General features: G+C 43.7%; 1 protein-coding gene across 6 annotated transcripts in view; it reads right to left on the bottom strand.

Annotated features, from left to right (window-relative positions):
• Window positions 1-547: 547 nt before the first annotated feature.
• Window positions 548-20,895, bottom strand: part of PRMT7 (protein arginine methyltransferase 7) — a 169,236-nt gene continuing 148,888 nt past the window's right edge. For all 6 annotated transcript variants that reach the window (XM_033941581.1, XM_033941580.1, XM_033941579.1 and 3 more), the window contains exon 18: window positions 548-1,165. In XM_033941581.1, the coding sequence (XP_033797472.1) occupies window positions 1,004-1,165 (162 nt within the window). In that variant the 3' untranslated portion in view covers window positions 548-1,003. The remainder of the gene's footprint in view (window positions 1,166-20,895) is intronic.

Here is a 20,895-nt window from a genome sequence, read left to right as displayed (position 1 = left end):
TCCTAACTGCCCCCCATCTCATCTCTCCCACTGCCTGCCTGCCTTCCTTTTTCCCCCAGGACCACCATTTCTCCCTTTATTTTTCAACAGTTCTCACTTCAAGTATCTCTTTCCCTCTTCCTCCACATCACCCCAGGTCCAGTTTCTTTCCTTTCAGACCATTGCCCACCATTTCTCTCTCTCTGTTTATGGCCCCATAAGGTCTCCCCCACAATCTGGCACTTCTTAATTAATAACCCCCCCCCCCCACTTTGTACTTAAAAAAAAACCCAAAAAACCCAACAACCCAGTTAGTCCAGGAGGCTTTCTCCTTGGCTCAGCACATTCTGACCCTTCTCTCCAAACAGGTCCGATGTCATCCTCACCTTCCGTCACGCTGAAAAACTGCCAGCCTCGGCAGTGATTCAGTATCATTGCCCGCAGCTCCCCTTCCTGCTTTCCGTCTGCTGCGGTCCACCCGGATGGAAACAGGAAGTTGCAGGAAGGGGAGCTGCAGGCAATGTTACTGAATCACTGCCGAGGCTGGTAGTTTTTCAGCATGACGGAAAGTGTAGACGACATCGGACCGACACAGAGGGAAGGGAAAAGATATGCTGGGCCAAGCCTAGCATTCTGTTCTCAGTGAAGGGGGCAGCCATTATGAGACTGGGTGAGTCTCCGTTGTCGGCAGTTCTCTCGCAGCTTGTGGGATGCCGGCCGGGAGTTGGGGACCCCTGAGATAGATTACATCATTTCTTTGTGTATTTAAACAGTTTGCAAAAAATAGTAGTAATGTGACTGGCAGCAGAAATACTAACTCAGAGCCTGATGATAACCAGATTTCTGGGAATTAAAATATGAATCTATATCCAGATGGCATTTGGCTAGTAGCTTACATATTTATTTTTTCTTTTCAGCCCTGATGTTTAACCCTTAAACCTGTATTCCTTGTAATACAAAACTAAAATCATGTCAACATTTTGATATATAAATTTAATTTAGAAAAATATCAAGAAGTCATATTTTATTTTAGGAATTTATAGTCCATGGTGAGCTCGCCTCTCTTTGGATTAAATTCAACTGAAAATTCAACCACACTGGGGCAAGTGGATATGGCTTCAGGTTCTAAAACAGATCTAAAGAAATATACAGCTTGTTTTCTGTGGGGGTTCCACCGGCAATCACCCTGTTGGAAAAGAGAAAAAAATATATATTAAAAATGAAAACAAAAGTCTCTAAGTAAGTCTTCATGGACTCCATTTAAATTATTTCATTTACAAATGTTTATGTAAAATGGGAACATATTTTAATTTTAAAATATACAACTCAGAAAACATGAAAGAAATGTATGAATAAGGCTGTATACACCAAGGTAGAAGCATGATGAAAGAGCTGCAATCGTATAACTGTTTGGAATCATGATTTCAATTTAAGACAACTCATTGAATAAATGTTGTCAACTACTTGACAGTCCTGTAATGTAACAGTGCAGTATCCCTACTTATGCACTTATAAAAAAGGAACACATCAGGCTTTGGCAGGATAGGCTAAATGGAAATTTAACTACATTTATAAACCTCCCCCTCCCCCCCAAATAAAATGGGCAAAATAGTATACAGAATGATACATAAACAACATCAAATAACAAAAAAAACATACACTTGCACAAAAGAAGAATCAAGCAAAAACAATGCAGTATCCCAATATTACCTTCAGGATAGTAAGGGGCTCTTTTATAAAGTTTAGTGTACATTAAGTGCCATGTGGCCCATAGGACTGTCCCTCTAAGCTAGTGGTTCTCAACCAGTGTGTCCCCAAGATAATGGGAAGTGTGTCACAAAACGTTTGGTGTAGGCAGCAAGCCTGTATTTACAACCACAGCAAGTTTGAAAATCAGGCCCTTGAAATTCCTGTAACTGGTCCCTATATCTGTGTCCTCAATGTCCCCAATAATAACTGCCTCCTTCAGCCCCAACTGAAAATGTTACAGGTCTGCTCTCCGTAGATTGTCTGCTTAATTGTTTCTGAGTAGTATGACTGTATTCATGTTTTTGTGTTACTTCACAATATCTGGCAGTAGAGGAATTCTGTGTTGCTGTTACTGATGTGACACTAGAATCTGAATATATATTTGTTTTGTTGTATGAAAAGTAGGAAATCTAGGACTGTGTTGCACATAGCTTTTTGATATGGAATAAACAAATTCATACTAAACAATGAAACATTTAGGTTTGCTTTGTTCAGCTGTGAATTTTAGGGGGGGACGCGTTGCCACACGTTAGCATTTAGTGCACGCTAAGATGCACCAGCGTGCCTTAGTAAAAAGACCCCTTAGTGTTTAGTATGTCACATAAATGAACATTGTCTGTCAGGTGTGTCACAGCTAAAGAAAGGTTGAGTACCATTGCTCTAAGCTGAGCGAGAATCCTCCACCTTCAGTCTTACCAAGGGTGGGGGGGGGGGGTGCTGTTTGACTATCACATTTTCAATGAGGAACAGGCAAACTTTGCAGGACTCCAGGGAAGCTGCCTCTTTCTAGCAATGGAAAACACATGAAAGCACCACTCCTCACTGGTAGAGAGAACAATGGTTCATAGACATAAAACATGCTGCACAGTGTTTAGAATGTGCTAATTAATGTTTGTTAGTGCTTACTAAGCTTTACTAAAAAGGGGTGGGAAGATACTTTTAATTTGAGTGCAATTGTTGGATATGTAGAAAAGGAGGGATGATATATGTATTTGTCAAAAAATATAATTTGATAGAATTTAAGTGCTGTTAAAGTATAAAATGTATGTATAATATGTTGCACTTATTTTTGGTTTTAAAATTAATAAAGATTTTAAAAAAAGGCCCCTAAGATATTTGTTAGTAACTTGGAAGAGTTAGGAAACAATGTAAAATGAAGATTCAGTTATAGCACATGACCAATTGGCTTGACCAATACTGTTGAATCTGTATAACACATATTTTTACTAAACTGCCAGAAAGAAAACAGAGGAGTACAGGAGGGGCAGTTTCATTTTTATGTCAAAACATGTGCAGAAATATATATTATATGACTAACTTTTACCATTTACGATATGCAAGATATCATACTTCAGAAAAAGAATACAGGACACCATGATCGTCCTCCTTAACCAAATGGGGTTTTATTGGTACACTATCAACACATACTGCATACCTTTTAATAATGCTTAAGTTGATTTACAGTAAAGGGTCAATCACAAAGTTAAATGGATATCTTAACAGTTTATCTTTATATGGATTTTCAGCAGTGCTAAAACACAACAAACAGATCCAACAAAGTCTGCAGTACAGTAGGCAAAAGCAAAAAACAAGGAAAAAAACTGCAGATCAGAATGTACAAGATGCAGGCTATGTTTATTTGTACCAAATATTAATGCAGTTACTGATATCACCTTACTACAAACCAAGGGACCCAACATGGTCTGTGTTTCGGAGAACACACCTTCTTCAGGGGCCCATGGTTGTTAAGGTTTAAGATAAACCGCAATAAGAATGGTATGAAACAAAAGCCTGTGTGAATTGAATCGCAAGCCGATCGCGTTGCCTTTGCAATCTTGTTCTTCCTTTCTCCCCGAGCCAGGCCAGGCGTGTACAAACGCTGGACCCACAATACTTCACCTCCAATGTCAATTCTGACGTCGGAGAGGAAGTTCTGGGCCACTGCTATGGATTGCTGGAGCAATTTTTGAGAAAGACAATGGCAGTGCAGTCCAAACAATAAAATTAAAGAGACCTTATTGAGATTGAATGGCCGGGAATATCAGATAAATTCCACTATTGAAATACTTGGGGTCATCTTGGACTACCATCTAACTTTTGATGAGTACATTGACTCATTGGTTAAGAAATGTTTCTTTGTATTATGGAAACTCCGTACTATCAAAAAATATTTTGATTCAGTATCTTTCAGACTGTTAGTTCAATCCTTAATACTGAGCATCCTTGACTATTGTAATATAATATATCTAGGTTCTTATAAGAGAATATCAAAAGATTGAACATTATTTAGAATTCAGAAGTTTGTCTTATTTTTGGCTAAAAAGAAAAAATAAAACAGATCATGTTAGTCCTTATTATAAAAAATTGGATTGGTTACTGACGGAAGCCAGAATTATTTTCAAGTTTGCTTGTATCTGTTTTAAAACTTTAACTGGCTTGGCTCCAAATTATCTTTCCTATCATTTTGACTTGGCTTGTACCACCAGATGTAACTCGTAGATCCCACTTGTTCTCTCCTTCATTGAAAGGCTGTCTTTACAAGAGATTTTTGGATAGGACTCTTTCTTTTCAGGCTGGTAAAGTGAATGATTGGTTAAGTGAAACCATTTTGAAAACTTTTTTTTTTAACCAATCCTTCAGAAAATCAGTAGACCTATCTTTTTGATACATTTCTATCTTTAAAATCATGCCACTGTATTTTTTATATTGTTTGTAACTTCGCTTTTTGTCAGTTGTCTATTGTGAACTGCTATGGTATTGCGGTATACAAAAATAAAGTTATTATTATTATTGAGGATTGCTCCTGCCCAGACCAAGGAATTTGAGCAAGGTAGGCTTGTGGGAGGTGGGGGAGTGTAACCAATAGGGGGACCCAAGAGGGTCTTATAGCTTGCCACTGATATAACTTAAGGGTGTTGACCCCATTAACATGAGACCCAGAATGACATGGGAACAAATTTGTCCCCATCCCTGGCAAACTCTGTCCTCATCTTCACAAGTCACAAGGGATGGGGACAAATTTATCCTCGTGTCATTCTCTACCCACAAGTAATAAGGAGATTTACAATTACTATGGGAATCAGAAACCTGCGATACTGAGATACTCATTGTATATCAAAGTGTGATAAAAAGCTACATTTTACTGCACGTTGGTAACAACCTCCCTAAGGAGGGATGCAACAACCTCCTCCTAACTGCAAAAATGAGAGTATGTAGTAAAGTACCATGTACTAACTGCAATGCACAGTTCATATTCAGTCTAAACCCATTCTCTGCCTATTTTCTACCTCATAACAAGGCTATCAGTTAGTATGTGCTCATGCTTTAACAACATGTACTAATTCCCATGCTAATTCCTTTGCACACTATAGTAAGAGAGTCAAATAATTTTACTATTGTTCAGCTAGTTTGGCTAGTTCCCATGCTACATGGCCTTCATAAGCTAAAAATCAATAGTGCTTTTCACATTTTTCAAATGTTAAAAAGTGCTCTCTGCCTCGTTCCTTCCTTTATCCACACTCTTATCAGCTCACACCTATATTAAAGTAATTTTGTTCCTCACAGGTCTTCCACTAAACCGTCTCTCTCCCTTTCAATCCGTTCAAAACTCTGCTGCATGACTTATAGTCGCTAAACTCACCTTAGCTGTCTCCTCAAGTTATTTCACTGGTTCCCTATCCGTTTTCATATGTTTGTTTCTTTAAAATTTGATACCCCGCTATAGCTAAAGGTCAAACTCCTCTGATTGACTTACAAGTACATTCACTCTGCAGCTCCTCAGTATCTCTGCTCTCTTCTCTCTCCCTTCATTCCTCCAGGAACTTCGTCAGGTAAATCTCTCTTATCTGTGCCCTTTGCCTCAATTGTCCAGATTCTGTTCCTTTTTTTCTTGCTGCACTGTATGCCTGGAATCAGAGCAGGATTAATTCATTGAGGGCCCCTAGGCACACAAGTACACTGGGCCCCCTGCCCCGCCCCTCCCCACCATGCGCCCAGGCGGAAACAGGAAGCTGCGTCAGAGGGAAGCTTTGGGCATGCAGCACCGCTTGAACAATTACAGTTCCCATTGCCTTTCTTACCCGCGTTGCTTGTTTGTCTTACTTTCCATTGATGGGGGGGCCGCGTTGCCGATCGGGGGGCCCACGTTGCGATCGGGGGGGGGGGCCCACGTTGCCGATCGATGCTGGAGGGGCCCATTGCCGTTTGGAAAAAACAATGTTGATGCCCTCCTTCATCAGGCCCCCCTGACCATTTCGGGCCCTAGGCACGTGCCTACTTGGCCTATTGGTTAATCCCGCCCTGCCTGGAATAAACTTTCTGAGTCAGTACATCAAGCTCCATTTCTGGCTATATTCAAATCTCGTTTAAAATGTCCACCTTTTTGAGGTTGCTTTTAACTCCTATTGTTTTATAGCAGGGGTGTCAAAGTCCCTCCTCGAGGGCCGTGATCCAGTTGGGTTTTCAGGATTTCCCCAATGAATATGCATGAGATCTATTAGCATACAATGAAAGCAGTGCATGCAAATAGATCTCATGCATATTCATTGGGGAAATCCTGAAAACCCAACTGGATTGCGGCCCTCGAGGAGGGACTTTGACACCCCTGTTTTATAGAGTACCCATATCTGTTTAATCATTTCTGCTATAAGCAATTCCCTCATCCCTTGTTTGTCTGTTTTGATTGGATGCTAAGTTCCATCGTGTAGGGACAGTCTCTTACATGTTTAGTGTATAGTGCTGTGTATGTCTAGTAGTGTGTGGTGCAGTGATTAGAGCTACAGCCTCAGCACTCTGAGGTTGTGGGTTCAAATCCCATGTTGCTTCTTGTGACCCTGGGCAAGCCACTTAATCCCCCATTGCCCCAGGTACATTAGATAAGAGTGTCAGCCCACCAGGACAGATAGGAAAAATGCTTGAATACTTGAATGTAAACCACTTAGGCTGTACGTGGTATATAAATACTAAAAATAAACAGTGCTGTAGAAGTAACAGTATACCCATGCTATAGCCAACCTTTTAATCTTTGCCTACTACTAAGTTTCAAGATTTGAATGCCACTAGCTAAGAAACTCTCTCATTAAATCCTTCAAATCAGATAAATACTACAGATCTTGCAACCCCTTCTTACACTGAATGCATTTATCTGTTGTAGCTCTGAGGAAATATATTTTTCTTACCAATTTACTTCTCCATTGTAATGTTTGGCAGTGCACAGTTTAAAAAAAAATATCCAAGCTGTATATGCATGCATAGTGAAAAATATATCTCTGAAAATTTGTGAACAGATTTTTTGGGGGAGTGATGCCAGAATATTGATTTAAATGCTGCGTGTTTTGTTCCCTCCCTCAGTATTTTCCTTTATTTGCAGAAGTTGGAGCTTGGAACACTTGATTGTTTCTCTACCAACTGTTTCTCCTCAGACCTTTATTCTGTTTTAAAAGACAGCTTTTTCATCACTTTCATGCACAGTCTTTGAATATGAACTGCAAGAAGGCCCGTGGATATGGTAGGCTTAAACATACAAAAGCAGCACACAAAAAATACAGCCAAGCATCATGCGACCTAAACAATTGTCCCACATACCTGATAGCAAACGCCTCCACCAAATTCAGAGCTAGCCTCATGTAATGGATACAAACCACGCTAACGGAAGGACAATTCCCACAGAACCTAGGAGAGATCATAATCACCCCAATTGTGAAAGATCACAAAGACCCAATAGACATCCACTCCAACTACAGACCCATCGCTTCAATACCAATATACGTTAAAATAATAGAAGGTCTAGTCGCACAATTCCTCACTAGCTACCTGGAAGACCACAACCTACTTCATCCCTCACAATCAGGATTCCGAACCAACCACAGCACAGAGACACTACTAGTAACCCTACTAGACACAGCTCAACAGCACCTTTGCAAAGGAAAAAAGATGCTGATAATTCAACTAGATCTCTCTGCTGCATTTGACCTGGTCGACCACTCCATATTACTACAGATACTTGAAGCCATAGGGATCTCAGGCAGGGTATACAACTGGTTCCAAGGATTCCTAAAATCAAGAACCTACAGAGTAAAGTCCAACGATCACAAATCAGACCCAAGGTCCAACCCCTGCGGAGTTCCACAAGGATCTCCACTATCACCTACGCTCTTCAACCTCTTTATCTCCTCCCTCTGAACCACTTTAGACTAATTAAATGTAACATCTTTCAGCTACGCAGACGACATCTCCATATTCCTCCCCTTTGACTCACCAGATCCCACCTCAACAATAAAACTGGAAAAAACACTAGATGTAGTGGCTAAATGGATAGTAGCCCACAAACTGAAACTAAACACAGACAAAACAAAATTCCTTCTGCTCGAAAAGGCCAAAACCCCCACCATCACAGAATTAGAAATTAAGGCCACCAAATACCCAATACAGCCTGAACTCAAACTCCTAGGAGTAACGATAGACATATGCTGCACAATGCAGGCCCAAATCAATAAGACAACACAGAAAGCTTTTCTAACCATGAGAAATCTACGTAAAATAAGAAAATTCTTCGACATAGAGCAATATAGGCTCATTGTCCAATCCCTAGTCTTAGACTATTGCAATTCCCTCTATCTGCCATGCCCAGCCAACATGTTAAAACAACTGCAGACTATACAAAACACCGCTCTCAGATTGATCTACTCACTGAGAAAATATGACCACATCACCACTGCTTACCTAGACTCACACTGGTTACCAATACAGCACGAATTCAATTCAAACTTTACTGCCTATTATTCAAAGCATTAAATGGCTCTGCCCCCCCTACCTTAACAACCGCCTAAATCAGACCCTCACTACTAGACAAAGAAGAACTCTGACCCCATTTACCTATCCTCCACTCAAAGGTACACAGCGCAAGAAGATGTTTGACAACCTACTTGCGATGCAAGCAGCAAAACTCGACCACCCCATTTCCAACCTGCTGACAACAACAAGCAACCTCAAAACATTTCGAAGAGAGATCAAAACCCTGCTATTCAAGAAATTTGTCCAGACACCTTAACTCTCATCCTCATTCCTCTCCTCCCTGGTAAAATCCCCTCTCAAAGCCTCCACTTCTCTGGTAATCTTTTCCTCTTCTAAATATCAACCAAGATTACAGTCCCCTAAAATGTAAAGCTCCTGGAAATGTCCAGCTTTCCCAACTGTTATCTTATTTGTAATATTGCCTAGAAATGTCCACTTATCTTATTTGTTATCTAATTCACAATTTCTCCTGGAAATATCCAGCTTTCTTATCTCACTTGTAACAAAAAATTGTTATCCTATTTGTAATATTGCCTAGAAATGTCCACTTATCTTATTTGTTATCAAATTCGCAATTTCTCCTGGAAATATCCAGCTTTCTTATCTCACTTGTAACAAAAAATTGTTATCCTATTTGTAATATTGCCTAGAAATGTCCACTTATCTTATTTGTTATCAAATTCGCAATTTCTCCTGGAAATATCCAGCTTTCTTATCTCACTTGTAACAAAAAAAAAATTGTAACTATCCTGGAAATGTCCAGTTAGCTCTTTTGTAATCTGCCTAGAACTGCAAGGTACAGGCGGAATAGCAGTCACTAATGTAATGTAATGTAATTTAAACAATGATAAACTGTAAATGATGATGAAAAATGAACTAGGCAACTCAAAGCTAAATGCATTAATCAAAACCCTTCATTCTATTACTGGACCAATCCAACCACATGCATAAAAAACAGACAAATACAATATCACTCTGGTATAAATTAATATCTGAATTTTTGAATAAGAAACCAAAGAATGGTCTTCGTGACATTTGGAGCATTGAGATAAAGCAGCAGATTTCTGCATCTCAATGACCACGAATTTGGACTTGGAGGATGAGATGTACAGCATCTGTATCTATGAGACAAACATGGTTTTTCTTGTTACATAGATCTTTTTGGACCCCTGTTCGTTTACAGAAATTGGATAGTTCTAAGTCTAATAGATGCTGGCACTGTCATCTCGATGTAGGGACATTGGATCATCTAATGTACTATTGTCCCTTGATACTTAAGTTTTGGAGATCCATTTGCGGTCAAGTGAATAAAATATTGGAAAATCCAGTGGCATTGACGTACAATACCGTGCTATTTGGCATGTTAATGAGAGCTAAAAGCCCAATATCTTCCCATAATAATAAACTTCTCTTTATCATGACAGGAGATGCCATACAACTTATTTTGAAGAACTGGAAAAACTGGGACCAGTTAAACTATAATTTCTGGTGGGAATCTTTATGACACATTTTTAAAATGAAACGTATGATTGCTATACAGCAGGGACATTATAGGAAATTTAAGGATGTTTGGGAGTCATTGACAAAATTCTGTAAGGAGTGATTGTTGATTTTGCCCTTTGAACATACACGTCCAGGGTGGGTGGAGAAATACTTTTAATTGAATTATGGTTAAATGCAATTGTTGGATATATAGAAGGGGGGATGACACATGTATTTATTATGAAATATAATTTGAGTGAATGTAAGTGCTGTTAATCTAATCTAATCCTTAGGTTAAAGTATAAAATGTCTGTATAATATGTTGCACTTATTTTAAGCTTTAAAATGAATAAAGATATTTTTTTTTAAAATATATCACTGTTGTTTCCAAGTACAATAGTAATAAACTGTCAAAAAAGGCAAAACCTTATTAAACTTATGAAACATGCTTTGTAGAATCCATGCATAAAGGCAATAAAATGATAAAAAGGCACTGAAGACCAAAATCATCTCTACAGAAAGGTGAGATTAATTATGTCTTTAAAGCAGTATATCACAAACTGTGTGCTTCCAGGTATGCCGCCGGGGAGAAAGAGAGGTGCCAGCACCCAATGGTTGCCTAAAGGTTGTGCCTTTTATGGCAAGAAGCACATCCTATAGGCAGTCAGCCAGCACCAGTGTCTCTCCTCCTCTCCGCTCCTTTTCTTTTTCAGCAGGGCCCCGTTTGGAATGCCTCCGTGCATGTGCGGATGTCGACATGATGATATCATGCATGTGCGTGATATCATCGCCTCGATGTCCACGCACTTCCAGATGCCCACGAGCCGCGGCCCCCAATTTAGTGTGCCACTGGCTCGCAGAGTTTGCGAGACACTGCTTTAAAGTAATAAGAATTAAAGAGAGACACACATTATAAAACCTAAATAGGTGCCTTTCTTAAATGGACTGTATTAGTAGCTTTGACGTGCATCCTGCTTAAATGTCTGGACACTGATGATTGAAAATGGGGTATAAAGTTAGCTGTCTTAAGGGTTGGGTGTCTTGTCAGCCTAGACATCCAAGTAGAAGATTTTCCTTTATTTGCAGAAGTTGGAGCTTGGAAGACTTGATCATTTCTCTACCAACTGTTTCTCCTCAGACCTTTATTCGATTTTGGTGCATATGGGTACTGAGGACATAAGAAAATATGGGAGAGAGGATATGGAAGCCTAATTTAGGCTTTTAAGCATTTCCAGAAATACTCTTCATTTCACACACAGGGCCCAAGAGATAGGTAGAGCTCTGGAGTCTCAATGCATTGTTGAGATAATGGTACAGGGATGAATGATTTTGATTTGTTAGGAACTGGGCAACATTCTGAGGAAAGAGGACCTCCATCTTAATCAGGATGAACTGGCTTTGATGTATCTATATGCAAGTGTTAGCATTCTTTAGATCCCAAGAAAATACAAGTCCCCTCTTTGTCAAAGTGGTATGAAAAAGGCTAAGGACACCATCCTGAACTTTTGCTTAGAGAGATATTTGTTCAGGGCTCTCAGGACTAGGACAGGGCAGAATCCACTCATCTTTCTCATAATCAGAAAATATTTGGAATAAAATCACTGCTCTCTTTTTTTGCAGTAGAATGGGATTGACCTTTAAGAGGGAAAATAGTTTCTTTGTATTTCCTCATACTGAGAACTTAATCTTGATGCACTCAGTAGGCAATTTGGAGACTGGTCCGCTAATTGAAAGCAGTAACCTATCTGGACCATTTTTCAGCACCCATCTTTCTTTCTGTTTTCAAAAATATTTAACCTGACACCTATATAGGTAGGTCCTTCTGGAATGGATATAGGGGCTGAAGTTATCTTCTTGTGGAGGCAGTCAAACCCTGTCCCTGCTTTTGGCTGTGACACAGGTTGGTATTTTTGAGTCCTCTGCAGTCTGGGAAAAGAGTGAATACCCCATCTAGACTGGGAAGAGAGAGAGAGTGTGGAGGATTCCTATGCCTATGAAAGTAATAGTACCTCCACTGCCTCTACTCTGATACCTCCTGGAAGAGGAAGATGGTTCAGAAGTAGGCCTGGAAAGGGTTTTAAGGTTATTACTATGCTGCTTGATGAGAGCAGCGCCCTCTTACGTATCTCTAAAGAGATTCTCTCCATGGCACAGCACAACTCAGGATGTGTGCAAGCTTTTCCTGCACATCCTGCCTAAAGTCTGAGGCCTGCACCAATCCACATGGCAGAAGCTTTCGATACTGCATCAAAAATATGTCACAGAGACTATTTTTCATAGTCCTTCCTTTTGGCCTTGTCTCTATGAAGAGTGTCTGAACTCTACCTCATTACACACTATGCTCTGCAACTACATGCTTACAAAGAGCTGGTAGGATATGTTTTCTGTTATGGGCCCACAATGGTGGAACTCTCTGCCACAACATATTAAAAATGAAAAAGATCTTCTTTCTTTTAAAAAATCCTTAAAAACGCACCTTTTTAAAGATGCTTTTAATACTTAATATTTTTTAATTTTTTATCTACCCCGTTTCTTCTGTTTCTTCCATATATGTTTTTCTCGATATAACAGATGTAACCTTTGCCCTTCTTCCCTCCCCAGTTCAAGTCTAGTCATAAATTTGATGTTAATGAATTTTTAATTTGTATCTTTATAATCTTATCCTTTTTTTACTTGTGTACATCGCTTTGTAAACAGATTCAGCGATACATCAAATATTAATAAACCTTGAACCTAGGAGGTTATGCAAAATACAAGCATAGCATTCTGAAATACTCTCTTCCAAAAAGACTCCAATGTCCAAGCCTCCTTCCCGGGGTACAGAGGAGTGAATCTTGGAACACTTGGCTTTCCCAATTCAACCACCATGGAGATATAGAGAGGTTGGGGGAAGGAGTTTCCTACATTCTCATCTATACATCCTCCAGGGCATCATACATCCTCCAAGGCATCATCATAGCTGTCTTGGGTGGCAGAGACAAGAATTGGAAGATATCTAATGCTTCTGCTCTGGGCTCCTTCTCAGTCTCTAATTAAAATGGGATGGTCTGAAATATCTCCCACATAAAAATGATAATTAAGAACACCTCTAGGGGGTGAGGGGGGAGAATAAGGTGGGGATAGATCTGAAGGAAAATCAATGGACCCCCCCTCTTCCACGAAGCTTTCTGGCTCCTAATCAGAATCCCAGTAGGACTCCAACTTGTAGAAAAATGTCAGTCCGTGAAACTTGAGTTGCTATTTGTCTCACACAACTGACTATATAGTCAGGCCTCCTTCCACACTGACAAGCTAAGGATTCCCGGTGCACTGACAAGCTGAGGATTTCCTTGCACACTGCAAATGGACACCAGTGCAACCAATTCTGACTCCAAGCCCCTCCAGGCTTTGATGTTGAGGCAACTCTTTCAGGCAGGGCACAAGTTTTGAGTTCTGATCATGTCATCGATAATGTTAAAGCTGTAGCATTGTGTCAAGTGAAGAAGCACTCCATCCACTTCTTGAACTTCTGCATGAGTTGCTCCTTGAAAGCTGCCATTGATAAAAGTATGGACATCATATTAGGAGCAGCCACATCCTTCTAAATTCCCTTACGGTGCATCAGAACTGGGGTCTGAAGTCTGTAGAGAATATCAGACTCTCTTCAGTTGTACAGAGAGTGGGTGGTCCTTATATTGAGGATGCTTCTAGGACACTGGTGACCTCAATGCCTTGCTTTGATGGGAAGCGATGACATCTCAGCCTCTGCAGACTCCTTTATTGTGCTTCCTAGGCACTGACAAAGACGGGGTTGGACAGAAATTGGAGAATAATAACTCCTGGTAGGCTCTACCAATGCTTGATGTTGAGGGTGACCAAGATGCATCCTTAACATCTTAAGGAGGTCCTGGACATACAGAGACCAATGTTTCTGATGTCTTATCGCTGAAAAGCTTCTCTCTACCACAGGGCCCTCTGGAAGTCTTTTGGAACATTTCATTCAGAAAAAATAGCAACAGAAAAATAGCTTTCACTCCTATTTGACTTTATCATTGTGCCCACCCCCCTTTTATCCCATTTGTGTACCTGCAATTGATATCCTCTGTGCAAATGTAAACCCTTCCCCCCTTTTTCCCTATCTACTCGCAAGGAATTACCTTCTCTTATCAATGAGATGTAACCAACATTTCCTGTTCTACCTTTGAGCCTCTTGAATCAATGGGTGGCTAAGAGTAGAGAATGACATGGGGACAAATTTTTCCTGTCCCCGTGGGAACTCATTTTCCTGTCCCGCCCCGCAAGTTCTTTTCCTGTCCCTGCCCCAACCCTGCAAGCTCTGTCCTCATCTGCACAAGTCTAAAAAACACTTTAAAATCATGAGTGTTCAAGGCTTGTGCAGTTAAGGCTGAGCTTACAGGAGTGGGGCAGGGGCAGCGACAAAACTCACGTGGACAGGATAGGGAAATTGAGTTCCTGCGGGGATGGGGACAAATTTGTCCCCATGTCATTCTCTGGCGAGGAGCTCAAGGCTCACACCGAGCTGACAAGAAAAAATAAATCTTAAAATTCACCAAAAAACCTAAGGAATTATCAGGTAGATGTGAAAAGACAACATGATAGTAACAGGATGTACAGACATTCAAGAATAAAACTTTTAAGGCACTAAATCAACTGAAAACGGGTTTGATGGGCTCCATGGAAAAGATTAGATTGAGGAGGTCCCACACAATGGTGGGGCTCCATTGGTAATGTCACCTAAAGAATGAGACATAGACAAATTTGTCTCCATGGGATCTATCTCCATCTCCATCCCGTCCCCGTGAGTTCTGTCCCTGTCCCATCCCTGCAAGCTCTGTCCTTATTTGCACAAGACCCTCAGCTGGGTTTTCAGGATATTTACAACGAACATTCAATAAATTTGTATGTACTGGAGCCAGTGTATGCAATTCTATTGCAGATATATTCACTGGGGATGTTCTGAAAACCCAAGTGGCTGATGCACCCCCAAAACAAGTTTGGAAACCACTGCACCAAATGCTAGTACCGAGAGTCCTGCTGACAACACTACTCCCCTGTAACTCTTGTAGCAAGCCTATTGCTCCTATTCAGATCTGGCCCTTTCCCCCACCCATAACCTCCTGATACCATTGCCAGGCCCTGGAGCAACAAAAGCACCAGACAAATCCTCCATTCTCAGTAAAAAAAAAAAAAAAAAGGGGCTACTTGCTACTCTGGACTAAAATTGATCTTTGGGCTCTAACAACACTTCTCTAAGGGTCCCCATGAAACTATCTAGAGCTGGTGTCTGGGTTCCAAGGAATAAACCCAAGTCTTCCCTTTGTAGTTTACCATAAAGCAATGTTACTTACCGTAACAGTTGTTATCCAGGGACAGCAGGCAGCTATTCTCACTAGTGGGTGATGTCATCCGACAGAGCCCCGATACGGACATCTTGCAAGCATGTCTTGCTTGAAGAAACTCAGAAGTTTCGAGATGCCCGCACCGCGCATGCGCCAGTGCCTTCCCGCCCGATGTACCGGGCGCGTCTCCTCAGTTCAGGTAGCTAGCCTGAGAAGCCAACCCAGGGGAGGTGGGTGGGACGTGAGAATAGCTGCCTGCTGTCCCTGGATAACAACTGTTACGGTAAGTAACATTGCTTTATCCCAGGACAAGCAGGCAGGTATTCTCACTAGTGGGTGACCTCCAAGCTAACCCCAATGGGATGGTGGGAGAGTTGGCAACTTAAGAGAACAAATTTTGTAACACTGTTTGGCCAAACTGTCCATCCCGTCTGGAGAAAGTATCCAGACAATAATGAGAGGTGAATGTATGAACCGAGGACCAAGTGGCAGCCTTACAAATCTCCTCAATCGGTGTCGATCTGAGGAAGGCTACAGAGGCTGCCATTGCTCTGACCTTATGGGCTGTGACCTTACAGGGAAGGGATAATCCAGCCTGGGCATAGCAGGAAGAGATACAAGCCGCCATCCAGTTGGAGATGGTGCGCTTCGATACCGGTCGTCCCAACTTGTTTGGATCAAAGGAGACGAAAAGTTGAGGAGCAGTTCTGTGTGGCTTTGTGCGATCCAAGTAGAAAGCTAGAGCACGTTTACAGTCCAGAGTGTGCAAAGCAGATTCCCCAGGATGAGAATGAGGCTTTGGAAAGAACACCGGAAGCACGATGGATTGGTTGATGTGAAATTCAGAGACCACTTTAGGTAAGAATTTTGGATGAGTACGGAGAACCACCTTGTCATGATGGAATACGGTGAACGGTGGATCCGCCACTAGGGCCTGAAGCTCACTGACCCGACGAGCTGACGTGAGGGCCACTAGAAAAACCACCTTCCAGGTGAGATACTTGAGTGGAGCCGTGTTGAGAGGTTCAAACGGAGGCTTCATAAGATGAGACAGGACAACATTGAGATCCCAAACCACAGGAGGAGGTTTGAGAGGAGGGTTGACATGAAAAAGTCCTTTCATAAATTTGGAAACCACAGGATGAGCAGACAAAGGTTTCCCTTGTAGAGGCTGATGGAAAGCCGCAATAGCACTCAGGTGGACTCGTATAGAGGTAGACTTGAGGCCAGACTGGGACAGGTGTAGAAGATAATCCAATACAGAAGATAGGGAAGCTCGCTGAGGTTCCGTGGCATTGGAAATACACCAGGAAGAGAATCTAGTCCATTTTTGGGAATAGCATTGTCGAGTAGCAGGCTTCCTGGAAGCCTCCAAGACCTCCCTCACTGCTTGAGAGAACTGGTGAGGAGTTATGTTGAAAGGAACCAAGCTGTCAGGTGGAGGGACTGCAGATTGGGATGAAGTAGTGAACCTTGATGTTGAGTGAGTAGTGAAGGAAACACTGGAAGAAGTACTGGCTCCCTGCTGCTGAGTTGAAGTAGAAGGGAGAACCAAGGTTGTCTGGGCCACCGAGGAGCAATCAGAATCATGGTGGCATGGTCTAATCTCAATTTGACTAGAGTCTTTTGAATGAGAGGAAAAGGAGGAAACGCATATAGGAAACGTTTGCTCCAATCCAGCAGAAAAGCATCTGCCTCTAGGCGATGAGGAGTGTAGATCCTGGAGCAAAATTGAGGCAGCTTGAAGTTGTGGGGGGCTGCAAAGAGGTCTATCTGAGGTGTCCCCCACTGAGCAAAGATCTGATGAAGGGGGTCGGAGTGGAGCGTCCATTCGTGAGGTTGAAGTAGACGACTCAATTTGTCTGCCAAGACGTTGTCCTTCCCCTGAATGTAGACTGCTCTGAGGAAGGTGTTGTGGCGAACCGCCCAATCCCAGACTCGAAGAGCTTCCTGACAAAGAGGGGCCGAGCCCGTGCCCCCTTGTTTGTTGACATAATACATGGCGACCTGATTGTCTGTGCGAATAAGGACCACCATGTCGTGAAGCAGATGTTGAAAAGCTTGGAGAGCATTGAAGATGGCCCTGAGCTCCAGAAGATTGATTTGATGGAGTCGTTCCGCACTGGTCCAGAACCCCTGAGTGCGAAGACCATCCAGATGGGCCCCCCATGCATAGTTCGATGAATCGGTCGTTAGAACTTTCTGATGGGGAGGAGAATGAAACAGCAAACCTCTGGATAGATTCGAAGAGGTCATCCACCAGAGAAGAGACTGCCGTAGAGCAGGAGTGACCACAATGTGACGAGATAACGGGTCGGACACCTGAGTCCACTGAGATGCCAGAGTCCATTGAGGGATCCTGAGATGTAGTCTGGCAAAAGGCGTCACATGAACTGTAGATGCCATGTGGCCTAAAAGGACCATCATGTGTCTCGCTGAGATGGATTGGCGAGAAGACACTGACTGGCAGAGTAGAAGGAGAGCATGTAAGCGTGGAGGAGGAAGGAATGCTCGAAGTTGAATGGTATCCAGGACAGCCCCTATGAAGGGGAGAGACTGGGTGGGCTGAAGATGGGACTTTGGAAAGTTGATCTCGAAGCCCAAGCTCTGCAGAAAACAAATGGTAGTCAAGGTCGCCGAAATGACCTTGGGAGCGGACGGGGCCTTGATGAGCCAGTCGTCGAGGTATGGGAACACCTGGAGACCCATGTTCCGGAGTGCAGCGGCCACCACTACCAGACACTTCGTGAAGACTCTGGGCGACGAAGATAGGCCGAAGGGAAGCACTCGATACTGCAGATGCAGATGTCCCACCCGGAATCTGAGGAACTTGCGGGAGGCCGGATGAATCGGGATGTGAGTGTAGGCCTCCTTGAGATCCAGAGAGCATAACCAATCGTTCTGCTCGATTAGGGGATAAAGAGAGGCAAGGGTCAGCATGCGGAACCGTTCCCTGACCAAAAACTTGTTGAGGACCCGAAGGTCCAAAATGGGACGCAGATCGCCCGTCTTCTTCGGGACCAGGAAGTACCGGGAGTAAAACCCCTGGTTTTGTTGATCCACCGGTACCGGCTCGACGGCCCGAAGCCGGAGCAAAGCCTGAGCTTCCTGGAGAAGAAGAGCGGTCTGTGTGGAGTTGGAAGGATACTCTCTTGGAGGATGGTCCGGGGGGACCCGTTGGAAATGAAGAGAGTATCCCTCTCTTACGATGGAGAGGACCCAGAGGTCCGTGGTGATCGCCTCCCATCGATGACAAAAATGATGGAGGCGACCCCCTATGGGAAAATATGGGGTAGACAGAACGAGATCGGTTATGCTCCCTGGAGGAGAGTCAAAAAGGCTGAGTAGCCTTGGGAGCAGCCGGCATCTGAGGCTTTTGCTGAGTCTTCTGAGGCGGCTGTCGCTTTGCAGGCTGTCTCGCAGGAGGGGCCTGCCTCGGTTGATAACGCCTTTGGTAGATTATAGGCGGTCTAGAAGGACGAGACTGTTGTGGTTTAGGCTTAGGCCTCATGATAGACTGGAAAGATTTTTCGTGGTCTGACAGTTTTTTAGTAACAGTCTCGACAGACTCATCGAACAGATCCGCTCCCGCACAAGGCACATTTGCAAGTCTGTCTTGGAGATTCGGATCCATATCAATGGTGCGAAGCCAAGCCAGTCGACGCATGGCGACCGAGCAGGCCGCAGCACGAGCCGAGAGCTCGAAAGCATCATAGGAGGATTGCATCAATTGGAGGCGCAACTGGGACAGGGTCGCCACCACCTCCTCAAACTCAAACCGAGCCTCAGCATCGATGAAAGGTGTGAACTTGCGGAGTACCGGCAAGAAAAAATCCAAATAGGACGAGAAGAAAAAATTGTAATTGAGCACTCGAGTCGCCATCATTGAATTTTGATAGATACGTCTACCAAACTTATCCATCGTTCTCCCTTCCCTGCCAGGAGGCACGGAAGCGTAGACTTGGGAGGGGTGCGAACGTTTAAGGGAAGACTCGACTAGGAGGGACTGATGAGAGAGTTGAGCTCCCTCAAACCCCTTGTGGTGCACGATGCGGTATCGAGCATCCAACTTGCTAGGTACCGCAGGTATGGAATACGGTGTCTCCAAACACCGCATGAGAGTCTGGTCAAGTAACTTATGCAGGGGAAGCCGAAGTGTCTCCGCCGGAGGATGAGGTAAATGCATGGTGTCCAGATACTCCTTAGAGTACTTCGACCCAGTATCTAAGGTCACATCCAAGTCATCCGCCATCTGTCTGAGAAAGGATGAAAAGGAAAGTTGGTCCGCCAAGGCCGGCCGGCGAGACGGACTAGAAGACGTGGAAGCCTCCGGTTCCAGGGAGAGCTGGGAGCGGCATGGAGAGTATGAGGTAGATGGTTCTTCATACTCCGGTCCCTCTGGCTGGGATAAATCTGAGGATGAGTATCCCATACGCTGCATTTTCTTCTGTGGAGACACCTCTGAATGACGCGAGGAGTGTCTAGAAGAATGTCGAGATCGATGCCCCTCCCGATGCCGGGATGGGGAACGTGATCTTCGATGCATCGATCGATCCCTTGAAGCCTCGAAGGAATGGATTGGACTCGATGCAGTGGAGCGCATGGGAGGCAACGATGCCGACTCACGCAGTGCCACCCAAGTCTGGTATGGAGTGCAAAAGAACTCCTCCTGCGATGCAGTATGCCCAGGACTCCGATTATCAGGGGCCGATGTAGTACCCTGGTGACGTGGAGGTGTAATGGGCTCTAAAGGCGGCATGTCAGAAAGGGAAGCCCGCCTAGTGGGTTCCGCCGCCCTCCGCCGCTCCCCCTCGTCGAGCAGGGAAATCGAACGACGAGGAGGAGGAGGAGGGGGCGGACCGCTCTCCGGGACCGGGACCGTAGTATCGCCCTGAATATTAGCGATAAGCCTCGGTCCCATCGTCCGCATGAGCTCAACAAATTGAGCTTCGAGCAGGGATTTAAGCGATGCCGATATGGAGGGATCCGCACCGAAAGGGGGTCCTCCTGCACGGTCATCGCGTTCCTTCGTGGTCGAGTGCTTCTGCTTGGTAGCTTTGGGCACTTTTATGACCACGGGAGGAACAGTGGAAGGCGGTACCTGAACCGAGGAGACGGGAGCAGGAACCGATGCTGAACTCGATGCAGAAGCCGGTGTGAACGATGCTGGCTTCACGATGCTCGATGCATGAGTCGCAGATGCAGGCTTCGAACAGACCGGTGAAACATCTGTCGAGGTCGAAGCAGATGGCTCCTTAGAAGACTCCATCTTAAACATGGACTCCCAAAGTAAGCAGCGCCGTTTAAAAGAGCGCGCTGTGAGCGTGGAACAAGGCCGGCACGATTTCGGAACGTGTTCTGGACCAAGACACTGAAGACAGCGCCGGTGTGGGTCCGTCAACGAAATCGCACGCTGGCACTTGCTGCACTTTTTAAAACCGGTGATAGGCCGGGACATAGGCCGGAAAAGCGACGTTGCTAGGTCGAAGGAGCTAGGTCGCAGCCACGAGGCCGGCCCGGCCGAACCGCCGGACGAAATAATTGTAACTTTTTT

This window comes from Geotrypetes seraphini, chromosome 4, assembly GCF_902459505.1.
Source record: "Geotrypetes seraphini chromosome 4, aGeoSer1.1, whole genome shotgun sequence".
Taxonomy (NCBI): domain Eukaryota; kingdom Metazoa; phylum Chordata; class Amphibia; order Gymnophiona; family Dermophiidae; genus Geotrypetes; species Geotrypetes seraphini.
Note: the sequence above shows the minus strand (reverse complement) of the source record. Positions and strands in the feature narration are given on the sequence as shown.